General features: G+C 45.0%; 7 protein-coding genes across 10 annotated transcripts; 1 reads left to right on the forward strand and 6 right to left on the reverse strand.

The window, feature by feature from the left end:
* Positions 1–6: 6 nt before the first annotated feature.
* Positions 7–1,989, reverse strand: Hmbs (porphobilinogen deaminase-like protein l(3)02640). Its single transcript, XM_069047383.1, has 5 exons — positions 1,790–1,989; positions 1,664–1,736; positions 1,424–1,610; positions 1,109–1,373; positions 7–905 (listed from the first exon to the last, which is right to left on the reverse strand). Exons 1-5 carry the CDS (start codon positions 1,835–1,837, stop codon positions 57–59), a joined length of 1,422 nt encoding a protein of 473 aa, XP_068903484.1. The 5' UTR covers positions 1,838–1,989; the 3' UTR covers positions 7–56.
* A 39-nt stretch (positions 1,990–2,028) lies between these two features.
* Positions 2,029–2,875, reverse strand: MED20 (Mediator complex subunit 20). Its single transcript, XM_069047390.1, has one exon. It carries the CDS (start codon positions 2,732–2,734, stop codon positions 2,114–2,116), a length of 621 nt encoding a protein of 206 aa, XP_068903491.1. The 5' UTR covers positions 2,735–2,875; the 3' UTR covers positions 2,029–2,113.
* Positions 2,876–3,071: 196 nt separating this feature from the next.
* Positions 3,072–9,496, reverse strand: LOC138130754 (uncharacterized). Of its 2 annotated transcripts, none has more exons than XM_069047385.1 (8): positions 8,934–9,496; positions 6,184–6,367; positions 5,253–5,356; positions 4,786–4,977; positions 4,335–4,715; positions 3,397–3,456; positions 3,249–3,333; positions 3,072–3,193 (listed from the first exon to the last, which is right to left on the reverse strand). In XM_069047385.1, the coding sequence occupies exons 1-8, from the start codon at positions 8,992–8,994 to the stop codon at positions 3,121–3,123; spliced, it is 1,140 nt and encodes a 379-aa protein (XP_068903486.1). In that variant the 5' UTR covers positions 8,995–9,496; the 3' UTR covers positions 3,072–3,120. The 2 variants fall into 2 exon arrangements, with proteins under 2 accessions (XP_068903486.1, XP_068903487.1); XM_069047386.1 differs by lacking the exon at positions 8,934–9,496 and adding an exon at positions 6,424–6,472.
* Positions 9,497–10,745: 1,249 nt separating this feature from the next.
* Positions 10,746–12,535, reverse strand: Gr63a (Gustatory receptor 63a). The gene is made up of 5 exons (XM_069047384.1): positions 11,747–12,535; positions 11,294–11,686; positions 11,174–11,245; positions 11,029–11,118; positions 10,746–10,956 (listed from the first exon to the last, which is right to left on the reverse strand). Exons 1-5 carry the CDS (start codon positions 12,401–12,403, stop codon positions 10,831–10,833), a joined length of 1,338 nt encoding a protein of 445 aa, XP_068903485.1. The 5' UTR covers positions 12,404–12,535; the 3' UTR covers positions 10,746–10,830.
* A 412-nt stretch (positions 12,536–12,947) lies between these two features.
* On the forward strand, positions 12,948–19,155 carry LOC138132127 (uncharacterized). 3 transcript variants are annotated; one of them, XM_069049523.1, is made up of 10 exons: positions 12,948–13,510; positions 13,574–13,708; positions 13,813–13,885; positions 14,356–14,861; positions 14,919–15,119; positions 15,172–15,464; positions 15,515–15,776; positions 15,832–17,483; positions 17,635–17,795; positions 17,855–19,155. In XM_069049523.1, the coding sequence occupies exons 2-10, from the start codon at positions 13,577–13,579 to the stop codon at positions 18,931–18,933; spliced, it is 4,359 nt and encodes a 1,452-aa protein (XP_068905624.1). In that variant the 5' UTR covers positions 12,948–13,510; positions 13,574–13,576; the 3' UTR covers positions 18,934–19,155. The 3 variants fall into 3 exon arrangements, with proteins under 3 accessions (XP_068905624.1, XP_068905622.1, XP_068905623.1); XM_069049521.1 differs by having other exon boundaries at positions 12,949–13,510; positions 14,356–15,119; XM_069049522.1 differs by having other exon boundaries at positions 12,959–13,033; positions 14,356–15,119.
* Positions 18,245–21,067, reverse strand: LOC138132129 (aromatic-L-amino-acid decarboxylase-like). The gene is made up of 3 exons (XM_069049525.1): positions 20,909–21,067; positions 20,346–20,580; positions 18,245–20,295 (listed from the first exon to the last, which is right to left on the reverse strand). The coding sequence occupies exons 1-3, from the start codon at positions 20,986–20,988 to the stop codon at positions 19,162–19,164; spliced, it is 1,449 nt and encodes a 482-aa protein (XP_068905626.1). The 5' UTR covers positions 20,989–21,067; the 3' UTR covers positions 18,245–19,161.
* A 1,182-nt stretch (positions 21,068–22,249) lies between these two features.
* Positions 22,250–24,539, reverse strand: LOC138132128 (aromatic-L-amino-acid decarboxylase-like). The gene is made up of 5 exons (XM_069049524.1): positions 24,096–24,539; positions 23,812–24,046; positions 23,629–23,748; positions 23,152–23,570; positions 22,250–23,024 (listed from the first exon to the last, which is right to left on the reverse strand). Exons 1-5 carry the CDS (start codon positions 24,173–24,175, stop codon positions 22,361–22,363), a joined length of 1,518 nt encoding a protein of 505 aa, XP_068905625.1. The 5' UTR covers positions 24,176–24,539; the 3' UTR covers positions 22,250–22,360.
* Between the last annotated feature and the right edge of the window lie 68 nt (positions 24,540–24,607).

Below are 24,607 nucleotides of genomic sequence, written 5' to 3' on the forward strand. Positions count from 1 at the left end.
TCAAACTAGTTTTAGACCATAACCTTTATTGCAACTTAATTTATACAAAATCAACCTCAACTCGCAACACTAGTGCCTACGCTACTGTGGATGGTGGCTTGCGCCTGAGCCATCACTTCGGTCGCCCCCCTTTTCATTAAATTTTCCGCCAGCTTCGCCCCCAAATCTTGCGCCTCTTTCAACGAAGTCAGTGGCGCATCGTCGTGCGGGACCAGCCCGCAGAAAGTGTTAATTTCTTTGCTAACGTGAGCTTGCAGGACTTGTAATTTGGCGTCCTTGAAGAAGGGACACTGTTTGAGGGGTTCCCCTCCTTCGATCACACCATTCACAGGACATTTCCCTACAACGGCCGCCTCTAAATACGGACATTTCCCCATGAAATCCACTCCAATCGGGAGCGCCACTGGACAGTGCTCGTGAGGATCGTTCTTCAACATGTCGACAGGAATTGCATCTAACTTTGCTTTTTTCGCGGGATTTTCATCGGAAGTATTACTAGGACACGTGTCGCATCGCTTTAGATTCTCTATGTCTTTAACGCAGGAGGGATGTTCGATTTCGAAATTGTAGGGACAAGTCGCACAGCGTTTGACATCTTTTATTTCCACTGCGCAATCGCCGTCTTCTATGATTTCTTCTTTGCCGTCGAGAGACCAAACGGCGCCCTTCAGCTTTATCGTGAATTTATTTTCTTTATTTCTGGTTAACTCGGAACAGACTGCAACGGGAGCGCTACAACCCCCACCCAAAGTTTTAAGAAAGCTGCGTTCTGCGATTACACGGATTGCCGTCTGAACATCATAGAGAGGCTTCAGAAGACTTATAATTTTTTCATCATCCTCTCTGCATTCCACAGCCAAAGCCCCCTGTCCCACTGCGTAGAGAAGATCCTCGGATTCTAAAATCTGCATCCGATTAGGCATCTCTCCGCACCCTGAACATAACCTCACATTTAACTTGTGTTCATTTTCGAAAGAGTAACTTTACAACATATCAATGATATTACCAATCTATCTATAAAATAATGCAAGTTACAAGCTATTTTTAAGTAAAATAGGCAAAGTGGGGTTATGTTAAAGATGGAGGCAATTATGACGTCACCACTTACTTTTGTGATGCGGCTAGTCCACCCCATTCTGAGGAGACCGGCAGATGCAAGAATAATCCCCCGATATTTTTCAAGTTCGTCAAGTTTCTTTAATCTAGTGTTTAAGTTGCCACGGATGCTCTCAACTTTGAGATGGGGATATTTACGGGCCAGTTGCGCGGTCCTTCGTAAACTGGAGGTACCGATTACGCTACCTTCTGGCAGCGTCTCTAATAAGTACTTGTCATGATCTTTTTGCAACACGAGAGCGTCTCGAGGATCTTCTCTGCAAAAGGAAACGTCGAGTTATGTTGAAACGGAAAAATTCAATTAAACCTTGTCAGAACTGCTCCTATGGCCATTCCCGGTGGTAGCGAAGTCGGTAAGTCTTTTAATGAATGCACGACGAAATCGACGCAACTTGTAGAGAGGGCAGCTTCAAGCTCTTTGGTGAAGAGAGATTTTTCGCCGATCTTTGGTAAAGGTATGTCGAGAACTTTATCACCCAATGTGCTCATTGTCACTAAAATGTTCACGCTGAACAAGAAAATGACCTTGGTGACTGAAAGGACTTACCAACTTCAAAGTCTTTGTCTGGATGGATTTTTTTGAGTAAAGAAATGACATGTCGGGTCTGAATGAGCGCCAGCTGGAATCGGTCGTCATTTAGCTGTTGTACAAAGGAGAAAGTACAATACTTACCTCACTTTTTCTTGACCCAACACGGATTTTTTCTGCATCGCTCATCATTCTTAATTGTTTATTTAAAAATGGAACAATTTGATGATATTTAACTTAACAAAACTGCTTTATCATTATCACATCCTGTTTTTGCATAAAGTGCTGATAGTTGGGGACGATTTACTTTCCAATTATGTAATAAACAGAGACGCACGAAGCGACGACATAAGAGTGCGACGAGGACAAATAATTATACAACCTAACCTCAAAACTTGTTTCGTTTATTTCTCAACACATTATAATCTTACAATTACGGACAATAAATAATATTCAAGACACGTTCTCTCACGGCCTTAATCCGGGGGACTTCCTAAATATAGTAAACTGCTCCAAGTACTGGTGGATAGTGTCAATCGGAGTGTACAGTTCTTGCATCCGATTTTGCAAATATGCAGGTGGCGTTGCCGGCACCACTGACCCCAAAAAGCCCTGCAAGAACTCCCTCATCAACTCCCAACACATCGCAGGCACCACGCACGGCTTGTACTCCACTTCAACTAAAATCCCCTTGAAATTCTGACTGACCGTTACAGTTCCCAATTTTACGCAAAAATCTCCGATTTCGTAGCGAGGCCCTTTCGATTCTGCTTTCGTCTGTTTCTTAGAAGTGTAGAAACTTGACATTTTCATCATGAGAAGATCGAATAGGCCGTCAGTGGCGAGAGGAATAGTTTTTTGACCAGCCTCCAGAATTGAGAACACGGTAGCCGGTTGTTCAGAGTTGTGGAGGACGTGGACGGTTCGTTGGTGCCCCAAAGATGGGGTGGACGTGTACGTTTCGCAGTCCACCAAGAACTGTCCCTGTTGGGCGGCCCCCAGGGCTGAGATTCGTTTGGAAAGCAGCTCGATTGTCGACGGACCAGTGCGATTCTCGATGGGGAACTGTTGTAACACGGTAACCCCCATTCTGAATAAACGTGTAACGCACTCGCAGAAATTCGGAATTTGTTAAATGAAAATGAAGCCTGGAACGTTATCTCTGGCCTGGAGTCAATTTTTCAATTTGTACGTTATTTGGAGGTTATGTTGTGACAGGTACAGGGTTGCCAATGTTTGAGTTCGATGACTTCCCAGCAACAATTTGAAAATTTTTTCAAGAAAAATACAGATGACAAAATGGCGTTTGTTCGACGAGTGTCTTTTTTTCGGTAAATATTAATTTTCGGGAATGTTAGAGTCAGAGTTTGCTACAGAATTTCAAATTGAGCCCTTGTCAATGTGGAGAAGAATCCAAAAAGACGAATTTAAATAAAACGCTTTTATTAAAAAGTGCAATTTTTACATAAAATGACTCAAGGCGAGATTTTCTCGTTATTTGACAGTGGCAGCGTTCCTAGTTCTTCGTCAGCGAATTCTGTAGCGTGTCTACAAAAACGGAAATGTCAATGCGCAGAAAAAATAAAAATAATTTTTCACTTACTTCTGCTTAATTTTATAAATATAAAACAGGACTATAAAATTTATCAAAAATAAAGCCGCTATCAATAAGGCCGGTGCTAGGATATCTGAAATCATTTCATCATCAATAACATTAAGCGATACGGAAAAACAACAAAAAATGTCCTTACCAGAAGCCATCTCCAATTTTTGGGGTTTTCTGCTTTCCTGAATAGGCAGTATTAGTTTTTCTGTAACATTTAAAAATTATCACATCATTAACCCTTCAAAAAAAATATACTGCGCCGCCCCTGACTTGACAGTAAGACATAAATTAGCTAGATCGATACAAGTCTGATGAAGCACAATTAGAAACTTCCGAGTTCTTTGGTGCTTTACATCAAAAAAACAATCTACTTTTTATTTAATTGCGCAATCACCTAACCTCAAATGTTTAGGAAAATATACAACTCTCCCAATTCGACACAAAAAAACAAGGAAACATTTAAAAAACTGGAATTTATCTCACACCTCGACTCACAATATAATTTCTGGGAAGTCTTTTGTACGAAAGTGCCTCCAGGTTATCCACGTGGTTTCCTGAGAGTTTTACACTGACAGCTGAAGCCGCCATAAGAAAGAAAACGCGATGCGAATCGTACACGTTGAAAAGAGACAGGCACAAATTATTATTCATAGGCGTAGAGTGCGCATGAGACTGATAATTTGGAAAACACCCAAACAAAGGAACAAAACAATTGTTGTTTATTTGGAGCTTTGGAATCATAATGTTTAGCTTGGGAGCGTTTCGTCGAATAACTTGCCTTATCGGGGACAACTCCGCAGCTAAATCCTCTAATTTCAGCAAAACACCTACACCAGCACGATCGGGAATGTTATCTTCACTGTTTACGAGTTCGCCGCCGACAAAGCGGCACATATGGCATTGTCTCATTAATAAAAAAGGGGGTCGAAGGTCAGCGCTAGAGATTTCATTCCGAGATCAAAGTGCGCGACATTTGTCGCTTTCGATAAGAAAAAGTAAACAGCAAGAAGTGATGGTATTGTTATTTTTGCAGGGGCGGACCGGGGACATATTATTATGCCGGGGACGCAGAACGAAACTTACTTGTCTCACTTGTACAGTTAGGAAGCGGTAAGTCGACGTCCCAGTGCGCCCCTAAGCAGTTGATGATCTTCGTCTTTTCGCCGTTATCGGCGAAAGTAAGGTCGACGCAACACCTGAACTCTGCGACGGTGTCGTTTCGATAAACTAAATATCCGTCTTCGGGGGCGTCCGGAGTTGAACACCCTACGGCAGTGTAATGTACCAGAATTCCCCTGAGAGGCATCAGAGAGTGGGTGGAGGCTAAGACAACCTCCATAAATTCGCTGTCCGAGAGGATCTCGAACGGGGGCTCTTGCTGTTTGCAAGTCCTCCCGATGACTTGTCCCGAATCGATGACCTCGAGACGATCGGTGCAGTCATCCGCGTACGTCGTCCTGTCGGCTGCAAAGTTAAATTGGAATTCGAGACAACTTAAGACAAAGACGAGATCTTCACTGGTTTTGTCTCTTACCGGTGACGGAGATGTCCAGCACGGTTATCCGGATGCGCTGCTCCTGCGGAGCCCTTATCTTCCAACGACATTCCCGCTCGCTCGAGTAGAACCGGGGATAACCCGGATTGTGGATAAATCCCTCGGAAATGCCCGGATCTCGGCTGTCGGGGAGCACTATTTCACTGTTGCAGAACTTCCTAATCTGGTCATCTGCAAAGCGGTAGATACGGTCGTACAGGGCAACTACATCGACCCACAATGGGGATTATAGGTCGGCGATGGACACGGCTGTGTGATTTTCAATATCCGGGAGATCGGCGAAATTTCACGCCGTTCCGGGGACATCTTTTGTGTGGCACGACAAAGATATGATCGATCGGGGGATTATCTAGGGCGATATTGACATGGAGACACCAGGACACCTGTCCGGTGTGTCGAAAACGGCAACGAAGAAAGGAGTTGCAGACGTGGATCACGTTTCTTACCTGAGACGCAGACGTACTTGACGGTGAGGTTGCCGGCGCCCCAATCGTTCGCCCCCGGACAGTCCTCGGTCAGGATGAAGCTGCAGTGATTCACCCCGGAGCACCTACAACGAGAACCGTTGAATCCGTGCCGTTCGAAAATTTCCAATTAGCCATATGTCGCGGAAACGGCGACCGAAAAGTGCAACGATCTGAGGGGAGATACGTCAGAGTCGTATCCAGGCCCCGTGACCGACTGTTACGACCCGGTGACGTCACGGATCGATCCGGAGGATCCGGCCCTGTCCTTGTCCGCGACGTACGCAACCGCATTGCGTGTCCTTTGTCACGGCTACACCTTGACTGAGACCGTCGAATTTCGTCCCCCGACCCTGACCTAGACGACGTCCTCGCCGAGGACGAGACCCAATTCCGAATATAGGACGGCCCCGGTGAAGGCTGATTTTCGCCGCCAAAGGTCGAGGCTGGCACGTGCAAAGAGGGACTCATCGATCGCACAGATAACATTCAGATTGGCGATAATTGAATCGGATGGACGCGCTGAGCGCGTTAACGGCCCCCGCAGCTGATTTATCGTGGCAGCAGTCGAACTTTCGGGGCGATTCCACCGTGACAAGGGGGCTGCGATGCCAACACCGATACCCATGAAACGTTAAAACTCACACCAACACGACTAAACGTTTTTCACAAAGAGAAAAATGTCTAAAAAGACACAGCCAAAGTGTTTCATTGCCCAACTGTTATTTTGGACATTTCTGACTGACATTCGACCGAGCGAGCGTTTAACCTAGACCAGCTGCACATCTTCAACCGCTCTTAAATTAATTACCATTAGTGTTATTTTCATTGGTGCGTGTTACCTATCAGCGGCCTATATTTAGCCGCCCCGATTGATTATCAAAAATCCACTCGGACGGCTATTTTTACCCACCTCCGGTTGAGCGCCTGCCGGGGGTGGACCGGCGGAAAGGCCGTGGGAACGAGTGTGCTCCCGTTGAGGGAAGTCTCGTTGAATTCGGGAACAAACTCCGCTTCCAGGATGGCGATGATCGAGGTCAAGTGGCGGCAGGTCAGGTGGAGTTTACAGCTCTCGCAGCCGCTCACGATGACGGTTTCTGCAAATGGAATGGGGGTTGAATGAGTTATGTAATCGCGGGCGTGTGAATGAGACCTAAAACTAGCAACCTTGGATTAAGTCGGCTCATTGTGTCCGTTCTGTCCCAGCAACCCTAATGTGTAATGGTTCCGTCATTCGTTTGTGTTCAATGACGTTCGCACAATTGGCGATGTGGAAATTGGCGCATTTGGTCCGGTGCGGACAAAGGAGGATTTGTTGTTTTAATTAAAGATTTCGACGAGCGATTGGGGAATGGGGTGGTTTGATTCGTTAGCGGACTCCCCTTGCAAATGTTCTGTCCAAGTTGCTCATCAGCTATTTTCAAAAAATGTTTCTGTAAATTGGATAATTTGTTGCAACATTATATGTATTTGTGTTTGCTTATTTTCAGCTTTTTATACATATTGAAATGTTATTTTTATTCGGCTCCATAAATAAACTAAAATAAATAAATTAAAAAAAAATAGTCTTGTTTAAAGATGTCATTTTATAAACAAATTAATATAAATAAAATTCAAAAGCACAACGGAGATGACGTCACTGGCGTAGTAAATCACCTAAAATTGCGCTTCAAACGTTTTCAACATCGCAAGTTTTATTTCGATTTTTCTGCTATACTAAATTTGAAAAATTATGAAAAACATTCAATTATTTCTAAGATCTCCATTCAATTTAATATCTCTGGTCTTCATTATCAATTTTATTATGTATCATGCGTTCAAATGAAAACCTGGGCTGAGTAGGCGTTGAAAAAAGTAAACCATTTGCAGCAGTGTAAAGTTTGAATTTCCCGCCGTTTGACGCAAATGACATTTGTTAATGTTTAATCGGCATATTACTGAACATGTTTATTTTTAGTAAAGGTTGCCCTTAGATAATTGCTTCGAGACTACGAATCGTTAGTTATTCTATTTTTAATGCAAAATATTTATCAGAAGTATTGGGTGATTCAAAATGGTTGCAGATTAATATGGCAACTATGTACGAAAATGTATGTGGCCACTGTGTGGGTGGGGTATAGTTGACATTTGTATGACATTTCATATGCGTGCATTTGAGTTTTTTTATACAGAGTTATTCTAAATGATTGTAGTCGAAGTAGGCGTGAAAACTGAATGTAAAATTTATTGTTGCCGCTCCACATAAAAAAAAAACATCAAAATGATGTGAATAAGTGAGTATACACCGTTCACACACGGAAGTTAAATTGGGTGCAAAACAACTCAATATTTTTAAAATTGATTGCAAAGCAACTCAATATTTCTGGATTCAATCGTTAATTTAACAAAAATAAATAAAAATCTCATCACCGCACTTTTCACCTAAAAAATGACAGTGACAGCAACAAAGCTGACAGTTCACATGGAAGCGGCAAAAATGTAATAACATGGGCATGGCCTACTTCGACTACAATCATTTAGAATGACCCTGAACCATTGCACATTGACTTGACAATTTTCAAAATTGCGCAACTATGAACTGTCAAAAAAATGTCACTTTATCTTACCTACAGAGTTGCCACATAAATGTTCGTACATAGTTGCCATACTTATCCACAATCATTTTGAATCACCCAATATTTGTATTGTTGAACTATTGACAAATCGATTATTTATTGATAAATAAAGTCGAGAATAACAGAAAACTGAACACTAATGACGTCACTGAAAAAGTAATAAAAGAACCTGCGTTCAGGCAATGTTGTCAGATCAGTAGGACTACTTTTGTCAATTTTTCCGATTTTATGGTTTATCGATTATTTCCACCTAGCACCTACTCACTTCGTTTTTTGGTTTTCGAAATTGTTTTCTAGTAAAAGAAAACTTTTCAGCAATTTTAAGATTACTGTCAGTCTTTTTTTTAATAAGCTGTAGAAATATGGCAGTGTAGCCACACTAGTATGCTTGACATTTGTTACGACATTTTGTGGTTAGAGTTTTGTGGTAAGTCTTGATTTCTTAATTTGCAACTACATTTGAGAATTCAATTTCTTTACATTTACATTTCTTCATCGAATTATGCTGAAGTTTCAAGTTTTTTAACTTACAAATTCGCGAAAATTTCCAAAACATCTTAAACATCGTATAATCATTTGAACAATTTCTTGTGGTTAATTGTTGATCATATTTCTTAGAAACAAGATATTTCCGTGTAAAGTGTCATTTAATATTGAAAAAACTGGAAACGAAGAATTTTTAGTGTTTATTTTGCTTACGGAATTATTTACGCTAGTTGTTCTGTGATTGGTCGACTGTTGTAGCGGCAATATTTGAATATTTAAATTTTGCCTGTCAGTCACGGCGTCTAATTATGAAACTAACTAAAACTTCTACAACATTATCCGAACATTGTTTTTAGCGATTGCGAATTTGTTTGTGAGCAAAAATAACCTACAATATGTTTTCCAGCGTTTGCTTTGACATACTCTCGACCCATACGAATCGAAATAGCTTATAAAATGGCCGATTTACTCTTCGAGCTTAGCGTGCCGGTATTTTTCATCTAATCCCGCAGTTTGTGGGTAATTGATGAGGCGCTCGGGCCGCACCAATTACGACTCTCACCTATGTAAGCCGAGGCCCGAGGAAAACTCAACCAAACGAAAATCCACACGAAAACGAACATTTGGAATGTCAGAGCCGTTTTCGCTTTTCTTCCGTATTTTCACAGTCATCACTCCACTTTTCCGCACTGGACTCCACAATTACCATTTGAATCCGACGCCGGGACCGCCTCTGATGCGCACTGTTTATTTACACTTTCCACGTGATTGTCAAATTTATCGTTTGTTGAACGGACGCTGAAAGAAAAGTCGGACGAATCAATAGTCCCACGGAAAATTACGGCCCCTTCTAGAAATTCGCACACGGCAGCCTTGTCTTTTATCTGGCATCGAGGATAAAACGGAAGGATGCTCCGTACCTTCTAATTAAGCTTGATCCAGCAGGACGTTAATTCGGAGCAAATCTAATTTGTCTTGTTTGTTTTTTAAATGATGAAATGGGGCACCGTCGAGGTAATTAGTCGCTGCAGGGGACAATTAACCCTTCCCATCCCTTAATCAATCGATGTCAACACGCGCTCGTTAGATACAATTCACCCACGCACTCCACCGGCGCCCGACACACAATGTTCTGGTGTAGTCGTCGCGGCGTTCCACGAGGTCGCGCCACCCCCACTTGCCCACTTCATCCCCAACGAAAACACCTCCCTCGTATTAAAGAGGGTGGCGCGTTCTCCACTGCCCCAATGAGCCAAATATTCCGGAATTGCAAGCTTTCCTACAAGACGTTGCCCCATTTTCCTTCCTACTTCTCCGCTCTCTCTCCCAACAGGGGCGATCGGGTTTAATTAATTTTTTTTTGCCTATTTCGCCATTTACATTTGAATGGGAGGGTCGCCCTCACCCCTGGAAACTCTACAGACGAGTGGTCTTAATGCGTTGCCCCACTGAACCAGCTATTCAACGCTCGTCGCCACTTCTACTTTATATTGAAATATCGAGTTTGTTTGAGACGACAAAGTTTTGAGGGGGTTCTCGCGATTTATTGCTTCTATTGGGCCGGCCTGATTGAAATCAATGGAATTCAAAAGTAGGAAAAGCGTGCAGTGTTAGAGTTTTTACACGGCGTTATGGTCCCCGGTGGAACATAAATTTTTCGTTTTGTCGCTGTATATTTTTCGCCTCCTTTATGGCCAATTTCCGCGTGTAATAATAATAGAAGTAACTGCGAGAGGGTGCGTTTTGGGCGCCCTCCACTCTGAAAAATGTTACTACTTTTTACTATTACGACCGGAAAATCGATCAAAATTTATTACTACCATGCACCGAATGATTCATCATTTTTATGGTATAACCGCCGTTTCCACAGGGATCTTGGGAATTTATATCGTAAAATGCAAAACTAAAGTCAATTTCTTACTTGCACCCTTTAACCCACTTTATTTTTTTTTTTTTTAAGAGTTACAAAACTAAATAGCACTATAGGTTTCAACATCGCACAGACTAACTGCAAGAAGATTTTGTCATTTTGTGTAACTGACGGCAATGCAACTGAAGGACAAATTTTAATTGTCCAATTCGACCACTATTCGTCAAATTAATTAATTGCGCCGTGACACGACACTATTGCTTTATCGATTATCGTAGATGCGAGAGTTTCGTGAAAAATTGCACGATGTGGTAGTGCGAGTGTCGCGAAGAGTGTGTCCAATCTGTCGAGGAGCCTCAATGATAGACATTGACGCAAGCACGACCCCCTGTATAATCGCGGACAGCACGAACTGCCTGCAAAGTAAACATAAACCCTCCAGTGTCAATAAAACTTCCCCAATAAAAACACGATCTTTAATGATAACGAAAATAACATCACAACTCTTTTTCTCTATAAAAATACTCGAATTTTTTAATGAGACGGCAAGTACGTCGTAAATTTTCCCACGACTATAAACCCAGATGAATTATTGAGGTGGTCGCGTGGTGGGAATGATGACTACAGTGGCGTTCGTGTCGCTCAAGGTGTCCTCCGGGATGCTGATCTGGAACTGGAGCAGCACCACCAGGTAGGTCACCATCGTGGCTAAAAGCTGGAACATGAGCGGCGTCAGCGGCCTCCAAACTGGATTAAACGCTTGGAGGGTTTCGCGACTGGGACTTACCGATTTGAAGAGGTTGCGATTGACGTCGAAGAAACCGACGAGGCTCATGTCGGTGGGACTCATTTCCGTGGCGCGCAGAAACATGTTGATCTAAAATCGAACGGGCATTTAATAAAGGTTGAATCAAACTCCGGTTTTAATCTACCTCTTGCTGTACCTCATCCTTCATCCAGGACAACTCCACGAGAAGCAGTTTTTTCTGGAACTGGACTCTCACCTGCAACCTTTCGTTAACTCAAACAATGTCAAATGTGCGGAGACTCACGCAATTGGAGGCGTAGTGGGCCTCGTCGCAGATGAAGTAGAGAATCGCGATCGCCAGAGCGGCGTTGATCGTCAGCCCTATGTCTTTGCCGCTGAAGCCGCCCTGGAGCTGAGACAGGAGGCCGTAAATCGTGAGGGTGATTATTAAAAATAGATAGAGACAGAGAAAAGTGACGGTGTATCCGGAGGCGTTGCCCACGTCTCTGATTAATTTGCTTAAGAGCATCCACAACGAGCGATAGTCGGAGATTTGGGATGTGGGGCCGATGTGTTTCAGTGTTTGTTGGAAGTCGTCGGCGAGTAGGGTGGCGATTTTGGCCACTATGTCGCACTGCGTAAACCAGAAGCCCCCGATTATGTAAGTCAAGCTGTTGACGTAACAATAGGGCACAACCTTAAAATACAGTTAGGCAACCAGTAATACGCGATGCAATTAAACTGCGTTGTTTCATACCTGGACCACTTTAAATTCGGCCATGGTTACGTGAGTGACTACCATTGTGGCGCACGAGATGAAGGGTAAGACCACAGAGAGTATCACCGGTTTGTTCCCCAGAAAAATCGAGAGCTTTTTTTTCGTAACTTTGTTGTAAATCTTCTCAAATTTGCCCCAATCGGTGACGACGTTAGCCAGCTTCTTCGCCTCGTACCACACAATCGGATTTATCACGATGGGGAGCAAATACACGGTGAATAAATAATCGATGACGGCTTCTTCGAAGCGGCCTTCTTGCGAGCGCTCTATCTCAACGCTATCCCATTCTATGTATCCTATGTATCCAACCACAAACAGAAAAATCACCGTAGAGTATCCCAGCCATCGAGGCGTCAACCTGAATACTCTCGGCTCGACGGTCGAGATAGGGAAGATTCCGACGATCCTCATCAGGAGACAAATGGGTTTTAATATCTCGTAAATCGCCCCGTTCCGTTGATTACTTTCAGCGTAAGCTTCACTTGGTTTGTTGATAAATTTGATCGGTGCAGGAGCGACTTTAGTGGGGTTGTGAGCATGAGCACTGTCTAAGCCACCCTCTAAGAAAACGCTTCTTCTTTTTTTGGGCAACATCTCGCCCAGAATGTTCACTTCGTTGGGTTCTTGACGATACATTCTGAACAAATGAGAACCGGTACGGAGCTGTTAGAATTAATAGTCTTTTGATGACGGGTAGTTTCTGACGTGTTTTGTTTGATTAGGGGTAATTATTACGCGTGACCTAGAGGTAATTCTTAATTCTGATCAATTATGAAGAGGTAAGCGGAAGCAGGTCAAGTTTCTTGGTATGGATTATTGAAAAAAATTCAACATTAAAAATATAAATTAGAATGTTTAGATTAGGCACCCAAACATACGCCACGCTTGTATTGCTGATAGATAATTGAAAAAAGATCAGAAAATTACCTCTACTTATTTTTTATTGTATTTTATTGTAAAATAAGAAAAAAAGTAAAGCTTCAGTTCCACTAAAGTCTAATAAACAAGTTGACTTGGTGAAAAAAAAAACTTGACGAAAAATGTTACGAGTGCAACGTAAAATTTTAGATTTTATTATTTACTGAAATAATTAGAACAGGGGGACTACATTTTACAGAATTTGTCTCTTCGGGCGACTTTTTTTTGGAAATTTCAAATTTAGCGCCAGCGCCACCATGTCGTTGCGTCAAACATAAATAAACATGGCCGCTGTGGCACAGACATTAATGTAGCGTTGACGTTTCGGTGTGTTAAACTCAGACAAAAGTACGTGTGAGTATTAGTTGTAGTCAAATTGGCTCGGAATTGCTTTGTGCTGTTACGTAACGCCGTCCGAGGCGGCCTCGCAACCGTTTCGACCTTCCGTGCAGGGCTGTGACAAACAACCGTCAAACCCTTTACCCGCCATTACCCAATTTGTTTTGCTACTGCAGTGCTAGTCCGAAGTTATATAAACAGGGTGTTCCCTGCACAAATCGCTGGATTTCCGCAGTGACCTTGTCTATCCATCGCCAAATTTAACCTAAAAAGCGACCGAGCCGATGCGTATGTGAATTGTGAACCGCTCTTTTGATATCAAATCCTCGTAAAGGTTGGTTCACGTGCGAGCGGCGTTCGTTGCTTATTTGCGAACAATTCGGTTTGTGTTAAGTCATGCGGCGGCTTAAGTGATGGGCGGCCAATAGACAGATCTGTTGTGTAGGAGGTTCAGTTGGCAACGCCGCGGAGAACGGAGATTGTGAGGTTAGTTTTTAGACGCCATATTTGCTTGACAAGCGACGATTCTGATTCGATCGTGGTTGATAGATCATGCCGAAAGAAAACAAACAACAGAGCCGGACCCAGTCGAGGCGAGCCGCGAGCAAGGAGGCCCTCAAGCAGATGCACCTTCTGCTCGGCGACGAGAGGAAGCTGGAGATTTCGTCAGGAGACGACGATGATGTAAGTGAGCTGTCAGTGGCGCCCCCGTTGCGGGGACAAGTTCGACCAATGAGAGAGAGCTTGCGCTCGTGACGTCACCTTTATTCAAATATGCGAGGTTGCAGGTCATAGAGGTGGAGGTGCAGCCCCCCAAGAAGAAGTACAAACTGAGCCACAGAAAATCGTCCGACGGAAACGGTAATAGCACGTTTAATTTTGTTATTTTTACGAGCAATTTTGAAAATTTATATACAGGGAGTTTTTGAAAAATAAAAATATTTTGCTTAATAGAAAACAATTAAAGGGTCGTTTTCATGGTGGCTTTACAAGCGTGGTTCGCTTGGCTTGGAAGCCGCTCGACCAATGGGAGCACAGCTTTTAAAAAACGCCGCGGCGTGGCTCGGACTTTGCTAGAATAGGAAATATTTCTATTTTTCAAAGCCACACTCAGGCTTTGGAAGCTTGCGCATGCGCTCGAACTCGCAACTACATAATCAAATCAGCTGATGTGACAGTTCAACGCTAGCTCGCTCAATAGCGCATGCGCGTTGGCGTGGCTGTCTTGAAGTAGCAAGCCACCATGAAAATGAAAACTCTTCCAAAGCCGAGCGAGTCACGCTTGTAAAGCCACCATGAAAACGACGCTTAAAGGTGTTTCATACTGGCAGATCGTGACGTCATCGTATTGAAGACCGTCGAAGAGAGCCCTTTCGACTTGGAGGTGGTGGTGGAGGACTTGTCACCTTGTCAGAAGTCCCACCGTGACTTGCTCAAGAAAGAACATCAAGAAGTCGACACCAAAATCGGGCAACTGCTCTCCACCCCCAACACTGAGGTTGTTTACAATGGCGTTTTTACCACCGCCGTCGAGATCACGGAACAGATACAATCTATTTTGGGTGCCGCGACGGCAACCTCCTCTCAGTTCACCATCGCGAACCAGGCTAACGCTCTCGCTACGACGGCGGCGGTGCCGCAGGCCGTCCCCGGCCAGAGCATAGTCCTACAGCAACAGCCTGCCCCCGGTAACAACGCCCTACCGCAGAGCTACCAGTTGGTGATGGATCCGCGACTCGGGGTGATCGTGGGGGCGGTGTCGACGCCGACCGCTAGTTCTAATACGCCGCCGCTGCAGCTGTACCAGCCTAAGGTGACGATAGCGTCGACGGCGCCGGTGAGTAATACTCCAGAGCAGCCGATGAAAACGAGGAGGGGAACGATTTTGAGGCAGGTGCCTTCGAGTGCGATACCGCCGTTGCACAAGGCCACTCTCATACAGCAGAAGAGTTCGGTGGCGGCAGCGAAAGGAACGGTCCAGAACAAACCGTTGCAGGTGAAGCCTCTGCTGACTAAAGCGGTGAATAAACCGGTAGGCACCACCCCGAAGACGATCACGGCCCCGCAGAAGCCGATAATGCCGATGAAGGGGAGGGTGAGTGACAGTTTTTCGATGATTTTCGCTTTTTGATTGGCGATTTTCGCAGCCCACGAGCAGCGCCGCTCATGGGACGTTCCGCCCGACCGAGAGCAGCGTAGAGGGTGGTCTCAGCATGGGCGGCAAACCTTCCAAGAGCATCGACTTGACCGGCGACGACGGCCGAGCCCTGCCCGACAGTCGAGAGGTCTCCTTCAACAAGCTTCAAGGCAGAACCTACCCTTCGCTGGTGGTGGTGGCGCGCCCGCACCTGCGAGTCAAAGACCTAGCCGCCGACCGGGGAAAATTAGACGTCAAGGTGAAGAGCGTCCTGATGTATCCACCCACGAAGTTCACCGAATGGTAGAGATGAACCTGAAATTCGACCCTTTTTCAATGACCGATTGTTTAAGGTTGATCCAACAGGGGTTAGTCAGATCGGAGCAGAAGTGTTCGATCCACGCCGCCAACGCGTTGAAGTTGGGGATGTACAGCGACGCCTCGAAGTTTCCTTATTCGGGTGGTTACGTGTGGATATCCGAGTGTTGTCCCCAGAGGTTCGTTTCTGTGTTTAGTGGGTCGTTGTTCGAGGGGTCGCAGCATCCCCCGATGGCAATCTTGAAGCTTTTGTACCACTGGTGCTGTCAGACAATCGTGCAGAACGTGACGCAATGGGTAAGTCGGAGGCGACGAGGGTGCCGAGAGTTGACGAATCAGAGGGTGGTTTCAGGTGAAAGTGGACAATTTGTACGTGAAAGGAATGTACACCTGGTTGAGATCTGTATGTACGGTGGCGCTGCACACGCACATCAAGCAATTGGGAGGACCCGGGGTTAAAGTTCAGGTGGGGGTGATCAGCTTGGGAACGACGTCCCAAGACGGCAACAAGAGAGAGGTGAAGGTCGAAGTTTTGGGAATCTTGGAGACCACGACCAGGCATATCAGGTTGCGAGCGGTGGAGCCGCTCGCCGACGGCGAACGGAACTATAAGAAACGCTTCACCAAGATATTGGAACCGGTTTTCAACTGGGTCCACCCGTCGAGTATTATAGTGACAGATCTGACTGTAGATAAGGCGACTCTCCACCAGATGGGGTTCCTGCACGTCACCCAGACCACTTCCACCGATTACGGCCAGAGCAACAGAACCATCATGGAGTACCTGAGACGGATCGTGCCGAGGATGTTTCAGAACACCCTCTCCCTGCTTTCGCGACAAATCATCCAGCAATTCCTGGACGAACTAGTCTGGAGGGAATGGTACGGCACGACGGTGCTACAGTGTTTTGACAATATGGTGCAGCACCTTTCCGAACAAACTCGGTTCGATTCGGGTCAGTCTTTGATAGTACGCTTGAATAAAGTCATCTTGAATCCTTTCAAAAATTGGGGGATTTCCGTGCCGGGTGGAGCCCCCGCCAAAATCACGGATCAACCTATGCCGAAGAGGTACAGTCGACAGCGAAAACCTACGACTCCTCAACCCCTCGTTCCGGTCATTCAGGACGTGATGAGACCGAGCAAATCCACGTCTCCGGATCTACCCGAGCAGATGGTACCGCTCGAGAACTACTATTACGGTACCATCAACCCTCCGTACGGCAACTCGAAGAACAAGATCACTATCAATATTAAGTGTCCCTTTTGTAAATACACTTTCAACACTAACATCACTCTGATGAACCACCTCTTCAAACACGCTCACAACGTATCGAACGACGTGCAGCTGTGCAAGTACTGCTTGACGATAGTACCGTCGGGCAACGATCTACTCAAGCACATAGGCAGCGCGCACCCCGACGAGACCAAGTTCGACAACGGTTTCGTCTGCTTGATATGCGAGGCTCACTTCAGAAACCCCTTCATCTTGGGGAAGCACATGTCGAAGGAGCACTGCCCCTCGGAGCTGCCCTACATGTGCGGCACCTGCACCTTCCGCTGCTCCAATCACAAAATGGCCGTCGATCACTTCTACCAACATCACGACCAAGGTACCACCATCCAGTGTCCGTTCTGTCTCAAATCGACGACGATCTACTCCGGCGGACGGAATATCTCCCAGAACATGAACTACTTCATACAGCACCTGCAGAAGCACCAGAAGAAACATCTGGCGAAGAGGTGCGGCAGGTGCACGCTCTGGTTCATACAAAAGGAGTTCCTCAAGGACCACCAGACCAAGATGCACATCTCGCAGAGGGGCAAGCACGGACTCGTACCGTGCTTCGCGCCGAGGAACGGGGTCATGGTACCCAAGTCGAGGATGGACAAGTGTCCGGACGACGCCAAGGTCATCAATTTTTCCGCCCTTCACTTCAACGTCGGCAAAATTTTGAACTGCAAAGAGTGCGACAAGCCCTTGTCAACGCCTAAACACTTTGCGTAAGTGTCTCACGTGTCACTGTCTAGTCGTGATCGATTCGTACCGTTTATTGGCTGATATTTGTTTGTGCGAATGAATCTAAGAAAAACATTTGTTTTTCACAACAAATTGGTCAATTTTTGTAATCACGCGCGTCATTTTCTTTTGTAGGTCGTTTGAGTGCTGTCAAAACCCCAACTGTCAGTACGCCACATGTTGTTCCGCCTCCATGCAGGAGCACGTCGTCAAATGTAAATTCCTCAATTCCAAGTTGCCAGCCGAGAAACTACCCTACGAGCTGTTTTGTATTTGCGGTTACAGCGACATCTACGGTGAGCTCGAGGTGAAGTTGGTGAAATTTTAATCTTTGACCGATTCGGTTTGTTCATAGGTAACTTGATGGCCAAGCATCTGGCAATTTGCGAACGAAAGTCGGCTTATCCGTCGAGGGAAGCGGCCAAAGACGCGACGGTCACTCACAGCATGTTGGACGTGTTGGGACTGGTGCGTAAGCCGGACGAAGCGACCTCTAGTAAGGAGCCGGCGAAGCGGCCCGAAGGTCAACCGTTACAGCCGATCATTCTGAAGCAAAGAGGCCGCCCCAGGAAAGTGGTCGTCGACGCGAACAAGATCGCGACTCCCGCCAAAGAAGTAAAAGTTTCGAAAGAGAACGACGTCGGTGAAGTGAAATTAAATATAAGTGACGTTCGTGGAGGTGTAGACTGTAACGAGGTGAAGGAAGGGAAATCGGATGACGATAAGCAAGTTCCACAAGAGGTAGATCTGACTGAAAACGACAGTAGTCAAGAGTCGTGTCACATTGTAGAACAGGAAGAAAGAAAGGATGACGGCGCTGAGCAGACGAAGCAAGATAACGAAGTGAAAGAAGATGAAGGGAAGGAGGAAAGTGAAGTTGTCAGTGAGGAAAAAGATGATGTCAGTGGAGAACACAAAGAAGATAGTGTCGCAGATGAGCAGAACGAAGATGTCGATGGAAAACACAAAGAAGACAGGGTCACAGATGAGCAGAACGAAGATGTCAATGGAAAACACAAAGAAGACAGTGTCACAGATGAGCACAACGAAGATGTCACTGGAAAACACAAAGAAGACAGTGTCACAGATGAGCAGAACGAAGATCAGCAACCACAAGTGGATGGAGTGTGTCAAGAAGAAGAAAAAAGTGGAGAACAAGTCGAAATTGGCGATGGTGAGGAACGGGGGGAGCAAAGTAGTGACGCACAAAACAAGGAAACTGTTAGTGAGAGGAAGGCAGAGGAAGACACGACTGAAAATACGACCGAGCAACTTCCCGAAAGTGTTGAAAACGAGAGTATGGAAGTTGACAGTTGTGATAAACAAGACACGATGATCGACGAAATTCGGGAAAATGTAGCAATAGAAGAAAATACGAAAGGAGAAGTCGAAAATGTTAATAATAAAGACACCTGTCCTATGGATACGGATTAACTTTATAGAAAATATATTACGTTGTAAATATCATGTTATTGTTCAAGACTGTAAAAAATATTGTTGCGAACATAGTGAATTAGTATTTGATTGTGTTTACTCAAACTCGTTTTTCTTTTATAAGAGCAGATTTTTTTTATATGCTTATTTCATCAGTTTCTGTAAGGTTCCATTAAACATTATATTTGTAATACTTTTAAATAAAACGAGAATTTCCTTCTTTTTATGCTATATTTGTGCAGTCGATACGTCAGCAATTCCGGAAATGGCAAGTTGATTCTTTTTTGTTGTATTTCCATATTCGACTCCACCTTGTTCGTCGGCTTGAGTCTGAATTTCCCTCCAAGCGTAGAGCACGTCCGCTTCTTCCGTCAGTCTGCTGCAGATGACGAATCTGATCACCAACCGATTCTGGTAGTAATACGGCATTATGAAAATATTTCTTCTCCGACTGACTCGATCGATTAGCGTCCGAGTGAGGTCGTCCGGTCCTTTCAGTTTGAAACAGACTAATCCCATGCTGGCCGTGCACACTTCAAATCTGTCGTCGCTTCTTACCAACCTCTCGAAGTACCCCGCCAGACCCACTTGTTTTCTTATGTGGTCTTGAATACCTCTGACTCCGTAGATTCTCAACACGAACCACAGTTTCAAGGCGCGAAAACGGCGAACGCTCGGAATTTGCCAGAACTGCACGTTTGAAACTTCCGAAGAACCCTCTTCTTCGAACATCCGCTTAACTTCTTCGGTGTCTTTGAACCACATCGCCGAACAGTCCGAATTGACTAGCATCCACTTGTGCGGATTCACGTTGAACGAGTCGGCAAATTCCACTCCTTTCATCAAGTGTCGGTACTCGGGACAGGCGAAAGCCGAGCCCGCGTAGGCGGCGTCGACGTGGAGCCAAACGTCGAATTGCCGGCAGATCGGCCCGATTTCGTCCAGTCGGTCGAAGGCGCAAGTCCCGGTGGTTCCCAGAGTGCAGACTACGCAGCAGGGAGTGTGTCCCGTTTGGATGTCGTCGCGGATGGCTCGGAGGAGAGTGGGACCGCAAAGACGGCCTTCCGGATCTGTGGGGAGCAGGCGCATGGGGACCGACGCCAACAACCCTGCCTTTTCCACCGAAGAATTCGACTGTTCTGACGTATAAGCGACCAGTTTTCCTTCGGGGATCAGATACTTTCGAGTTGTTCGCTTCTTCGCGGCCAAGAGCGCCACCAGTGTCGAGTCGCTCGCCGCATTTTGGATGATTCCACCTCCTGGACCTCCGCTACTGTTCAAGAAGAGGGCAGGGAGGTTGAGAATTTTTGCGAGCCAGTCCATCATTTTTAATTCGAGTTCGACACTGGCGGGGCAGGAGAGCTGCAGGGAGAAGGATTAATGCGTGATTAGAGTGGGTGGTGGTGGTTTACCCAATCGGTGGAGATTACGCCGAGACCTGAGAGAAGAAGTTCGCCCACGATCCCCGGGAAGGAGTTGGCTGTGGGGTAGTACGCGTGGAAGTTGGGAGAGTGCCAGTGGGTTAGGCCTGGAATTATTATTTTGTCGAGGTCCTGAAGAATTGATTGCCAAGGCTCCCCTATGGAGGGTGCTTCTGCAGGGAGGAGACATTGCAAGTATCCTGGCTCTACAGACGAGAGAACTTGCCTGAAAAAGTTTGAGTATATTTGGTTGCCTACACTAAGCACATTTGGCCCAAAAATGTAATTGCACCGGTTTGTTTACCATGTAATTTTTGAAAATACATTTTTCTTAGTTTTGTGGAAATAAAAACACAGTAATAACATAAATTAAAAAACTGGTTGAAATAAAAACTGAAAACAAAAAGACAAAAATACATTTTCTCCTAAATTAAGTCATTTAACAAATTGTTGCTGTTGGGGTAGTCCTTTATAATAATCAACAAATCAATGAATATTTTTCCACTAGGTATAATTTTTAAATGTCAACGTAATAAAGATGAATAGGTACTCACTTCTCCCTGATTGTGCCAAAATAATCTGCGATGTAATCCACAATCACTTTGGCAAATTTTCGAAATTCTTCACTGTTCATTTTTATAATACAATACTAAACTGTGAGAATCCCATCATCTTCGCCTTAAATATTATGACGGGACCAGCATCAAAAAGTGGGGAAAGATTAAATCCACAGTGGTAATTTGAAAGCGCCGGCTTCAAATAATTTCACTGGCGTGACATGTCTTCAGCTTGCCCAGAAGATTTGTTAAAAAAAAATCATAATAGATGAATCACATCTTTATTAATATCGAGGATCGGAAGAAATACTTCTTCTGATTTGAATACCGCGAAGGGACTCCTTCGCTAAAAACTATCGCAAAAAATGTAATTTATTAAAAATGCGTCTTTTAATGTAAACAATTACAAATTTGATATACATACGATTTTTTTTTATATAGAAAATTTCAATTCTTCATAAACGATTAATTTACCAGTAAGAGAGCTAAAGATCAAACTATTTAATTTTTATGTTGTAAAACGTAAGTATTGATTACTTTCTTTGAATGTTTGGATTTATTTGTCACGATAATTTTCTTTGCCTTATATTACATACAAGATTGAGACATTAAAAATGAATAGTGCTCAGGAGCAAACCCTGTCAGGTTTGTCTGTGTTTGTGTCCCCGACCCAGAAATTTTCCCCTTCAGATATCTGCAAGAGATTGAAGCTAATATTTTAAATAGATCAATTTAAATTAAAAGTGGATTTATCAACTTACGGCAAAAATCTCCACAACCATTCGGTAAACTGGCATCTTCTCCAAATTTTGACCATTTTTCCATTTTTTTTTTAAACACCGGTGAACCCTTTGTTTTGTCTCTAAAGTGGGGCATTTTCTCTTTATAACTCTGCCTATGGCTCCCATGATATCGCTATAAATATAATTGTATAAATTATATTGAAATTGGATGAACTGTACACTTTTGTTACGCCACTGGACTAGACTTGCGAACAGACTCGATTCATTCCCTCGGCTTGCTTCGGCTTTTACCACCTGTACTTTCTCAAATGTATGTCGTTTTCATCATTAAAATTAAAAAACACAATAGTTAAATTATATTTCCCGTGCCACTGAACCGCCGTTTTATTTTCGACAGGCGAATAATTAACAATGACGAGAAAAATGAAATGCACTTTTTTGGCCATCTAGTTTCGTATGAGAAACGCAACTTTCGACAGATATCACCACCTTTAATCATTTTTTAAACAACGTGTATTCCGCAGTGCATTTCTTATTTGCAAAGAAAGTTAATTAGACAGTGAAAGTATTTACGGCCGATTACGCAAAGAAACAATTTCATTGTTGCCAAATTTTATTTACAAGCCACCACAATGTGACACTGAATGAGGCCAGTGCCAACCTTACAAATAAATAAATCACTAAAAACTAGATGAAACAAAGTTGGTCATTTACTCTTTTCATTATCGACGACTTCCGTACACCTGGAATTCGTGATTTCGATGGAGGCCAGCGCTATATCACCTTTGGTTTCGATTTTATTAATTCCGGCGATTTCGTTGGCCTGCGAGCGGAACTCGTTCCAAGCGTACTCCACGTGCCTCTTCTCTGTCAATCTGCTGCAAATGGCGAATCTGATCACGTGGGAATCCTGGAAGTGGCCGGCGATCACGTAAATCTTCTTTCTCTGCTGGATCCTCTCCAACAGTTTGACAGTCGAGTTGTCGTCTCCTTTTAGTCTGAAGCACACCAGACCCATGCTGGAAGAACATACCTCAAACCGGGGGTCGGCTCTGGCGAGTTCCTCGAAGTGTCTAGCCAGTGCTATCTGCCCCCTGACGTGTTTCTGGATTCCTTCCACGCCGTATATTCGCAAGACGAACCACAGTTTCAGAGCGCGAAAACGTCGACCTAGGGAAATTTGCCAGTGGCGGTACTCCGGTGCGAGTCCTTTGTGCTGGTCTTTCAGGTATATGCGCTCGACGTTGAAAGCTTCGACGAGGTGTTTCGCGTCTTTCACCCACATCGCCGAACAGTCGAAATTCACCAGCATCCATTTGTGGGGGTTAAAGTTGAAGGAGTCTGCGTATTCCACACCTTTCATCAGATACCTGCGAATTAATCAAATAAATTAACAAGTCGTGAACTGCGCTTCTTGTGCACTTTTTAAATGATTTCGTTTAAATGTTGCGCACAACATAACCTTAACTGTCATTTGTCAAAATTGTCTATTTGTACCTGTATTCGGGGCAAACGAACGCTGTCCCTGCGTAGGCTGCGTCGATGTGCAACCAAACATTCTCTCTTTGACAGACAGGCCCCAATTCCTCCAGTTTATCGAAGGCACAAGTAGGCGTCGTCCCTAAATTCGCGACCACATAACACGGAATCAGGCCCTTCTCTTTGTCTTCGCGAATAGCTGCTTCAAGAGTATCGCCTCTCAACTGTCCTTTTTCGTCTGAGGCTAGAAGGCGCATCGGCATGGACCCCAAAAGACCGGCTTTTTCCACCGAAGAATTGGACTGATTGGAAGAGTAAGCGACCAGTTTGCCCTTGATCTCCGCTTCGGAGAGTTCCGGGTGGAGTTCTTTAACGTCCCGGACTGTCTTTTCTTTGGCGGCGAGAAGAGCAACGAAAGTTGTCTCACTAGCTGAACCCTGGAATGCAAACGATGTGGTGGAGCTCATTCGGGTATAAAAGTCGAAAAGTACCTACTTGTATAACGCCGCCCCCAGGTCCTTCGGAGCAGTTGAGGAACTCTTCGGGTAAATTTAGGAGTTTTCCCAGCCAGTTCATCATCGCCACTTCGAGTTCAGTGTAGGCGGGGCTGGCCACCTAGACGATAAGCTCAGTGAAACCCCCAAACTTATGTCGAAAATAATTCGGTGTTTGACTTACCCAGCTCAGACCGACGCATCCCAGTCCCGCGCTCAGCATCTCTCCGACGATGGCGGGGAAGGAGCTGGCCGTGGGGAAGAAGGCGTGGAAGTGCGGCGAGACCCAGTGGGTGATCCCCGGCATGACTATCCTGTCGACGTCCTGCAGCACCTGTTGCCACGACTCGCCCTCTTGCGGCGGCTCCTGCGGGATTAGGTCCTCCAGGTAGCCGGGATCGACGTCCGCCATCACCGGCCTTCGCACCGCTCATTACTCGTCCACCGTGTATATATTTATTGACTCACCGGTCTTCGACGCCGTCCACGTAATCGGCGACGTAGTCGACGGCCGCCTTGGCAAACTCCCTGAACTGGCGCGAGTCCATCTCCACTTTCTCACCGACACTTTCGCGGAGCGCACTGGCGTAGCCGTCGATGGGAAGCGCTTTTTATACGCGGCGGCCCAAGTGTGAACCGCTCCGTAGTCCGGGATGCGTCTTATATAGCGGATTTTTCGATTTTAGCGATTGCTTTCAAGGTGCGGACGCGAAAAAATAACACAAATGTACAATTATGCATTGACCTTCGTTGAAATTTTATCCGTAATGAGTAAATTTGTCGGGTGTTGGCGCGTTCACCGGCTTTTTGCGGTGGGCTTTCGAAAAAAAACCGAATCACCAAACGGTAAACGCTTCAGCGGTCGACACCTGATGGCGGAATCAACTGGTGAGTCGAGACTGGCGACAAAGAGTCCAAGAGGGGGTCCTTGATGGGATGTCCTTCTCTCTTCACCTTTCGTTTGCTAAACACTTTACGTT

This window comes from Tenebrio molitor, chromosome 5 (genome assembly GCF_963966145.1).
Source record: "Tenebrio molitor chromosome 5, icTenMoli1.1, whole genome shotgun sequence".
NCBI lineage: Eukaryota > Metazoa > Arthropoda > Insecta > Coleoptera > Tenebrionidae > Tenebrio > Tenebrio molitor.

Coding starts and splice junctions, on each gene's coding strand:
- LOC138132129 (XM_069049525.1), bottom strand. CDS start 20,988: ATGAACAGTGAAGAATTTCGAAAATTTGCCAAAGTGATTGTGGATTAC. Junction 20,581..20,908: donor TTTGGCACAATCAGGGAGAA/GTGAGTACCTAT, acceptor AAACTTTTTCAG/GCAAGTTCTCTCGTCTGTAG. Junction 20,296..20,345: donor GCGTAATCTCCACCGATTGG/GTAAACCACCAC, acceptor TTCTCCCTGCAG/CTCTCCTGCCCCGCCAGTGT.
- LOC138132128 (XM_069049524.1), bottom strand. CDS start 24,175: ATGGACTCGCGCCAGTTCAGGGAGTTTGCCAAGGCGGCCGTCGACTAC. Junction 24,047..24,095: donor GTGGACGGCGTCGAAGACCG/GTGAGTCAATAA, acceptor AGCGGTGCGAAG/GCCGGTGATGGCGGACGTCG. Junction 23,571..23,628: donor CTGGGGGCGGCGTTATACAA/GTAGGTACTTTT, acceptor TTTGCATTCCAG/GGTTCAGCTAGTGAGACAAC.
- Hmbs (XM_069047383.1), bottom strand. CDS start 1,837: ATGATGAGCGATGCAGAAAAAATCCGTGTTGGGTCAAGAAAAAGTGAG. Junction 1,737..1,789: donor TTGGGTCAAGAAAAAGTGAG/GTAAGTATTGTA, acceptor GACCGATTCCAG/CTGGCGCTCATTCAGACCCG. Junction 906..1,108: donor GGACTAGCCGCATCACAAAA/GTAAGTGGTGAC, acceptor AATCGGATGCAG/ATTTTAGAATCCGAGGATCT.
- LOC138132127 (XM_069049521.1), top strand. CDS start 13,577: ATGCCGAAAGAAAACAAACAACAGAGCCGGACCCAGTCGAGGCGAGCC. Junction 13,886..14,355: donor AAAATCGTCCGACGGAAACG/GTAATAGCACGT, acceptor TCATACTGGCAG/ATCGTGACGTCATCGTATTG. Junction 17,796..17,854: donor CGGTTACAGCGACATCTACG/GTGAGCTCGAGG, acceptor GTTTGTTCATAG/GTAACTTGATGGCCAAGCAT.
- Gr63a (XM_069047384.1), bottom strand. CDS start 12,403: ATGTATCGTCAAGAACCCAACGAAGTGAACATTCTGGGCGAGATGTTG. Junction 11,246..11,293: donor CCCACTACGCCTCCAATTGC/GTGAGTCTCCGC, acceptor GAAAGGTTGCAG/GTGAGAGTCCAGTTCCAGAA. Junction 10,957..11,028: donor ATCGCAACCTCTTCAAATCG/GTAAGTCCCAGT, acceptor CTCATGTTCCAG/CTTTTAGCCACGATGGTGAC.
- LOC138130754 (XM_069047385.1), bottom strand. CDS start 8,994: ATGTTCGTTTTCGTGTGGATTTTCGTTTGGTTGAGTTTTCCTCGGGCC. Junction 6,368..8,933: donor TCGGGCCTCGGCTTACATAG/GTGAGAGTCGTA, acceptor TTCCATTTGCAG/AAACCGTCATCGTGAGCGGC. Junction 3,194..3,248: donor ATTTATAAAATTAAGCAGAA/GTAAGTGAAAAA, acceptor CCGTTTTTGTAG/ACACGCTACAGAATTCGCTG.
- MED20 (XM_069047390.1), bottom strand. CDS start 2,734: ATGGGGGTTACCGTGTTACAACAGTTCCCCATCGAGAATCGCACTGGT.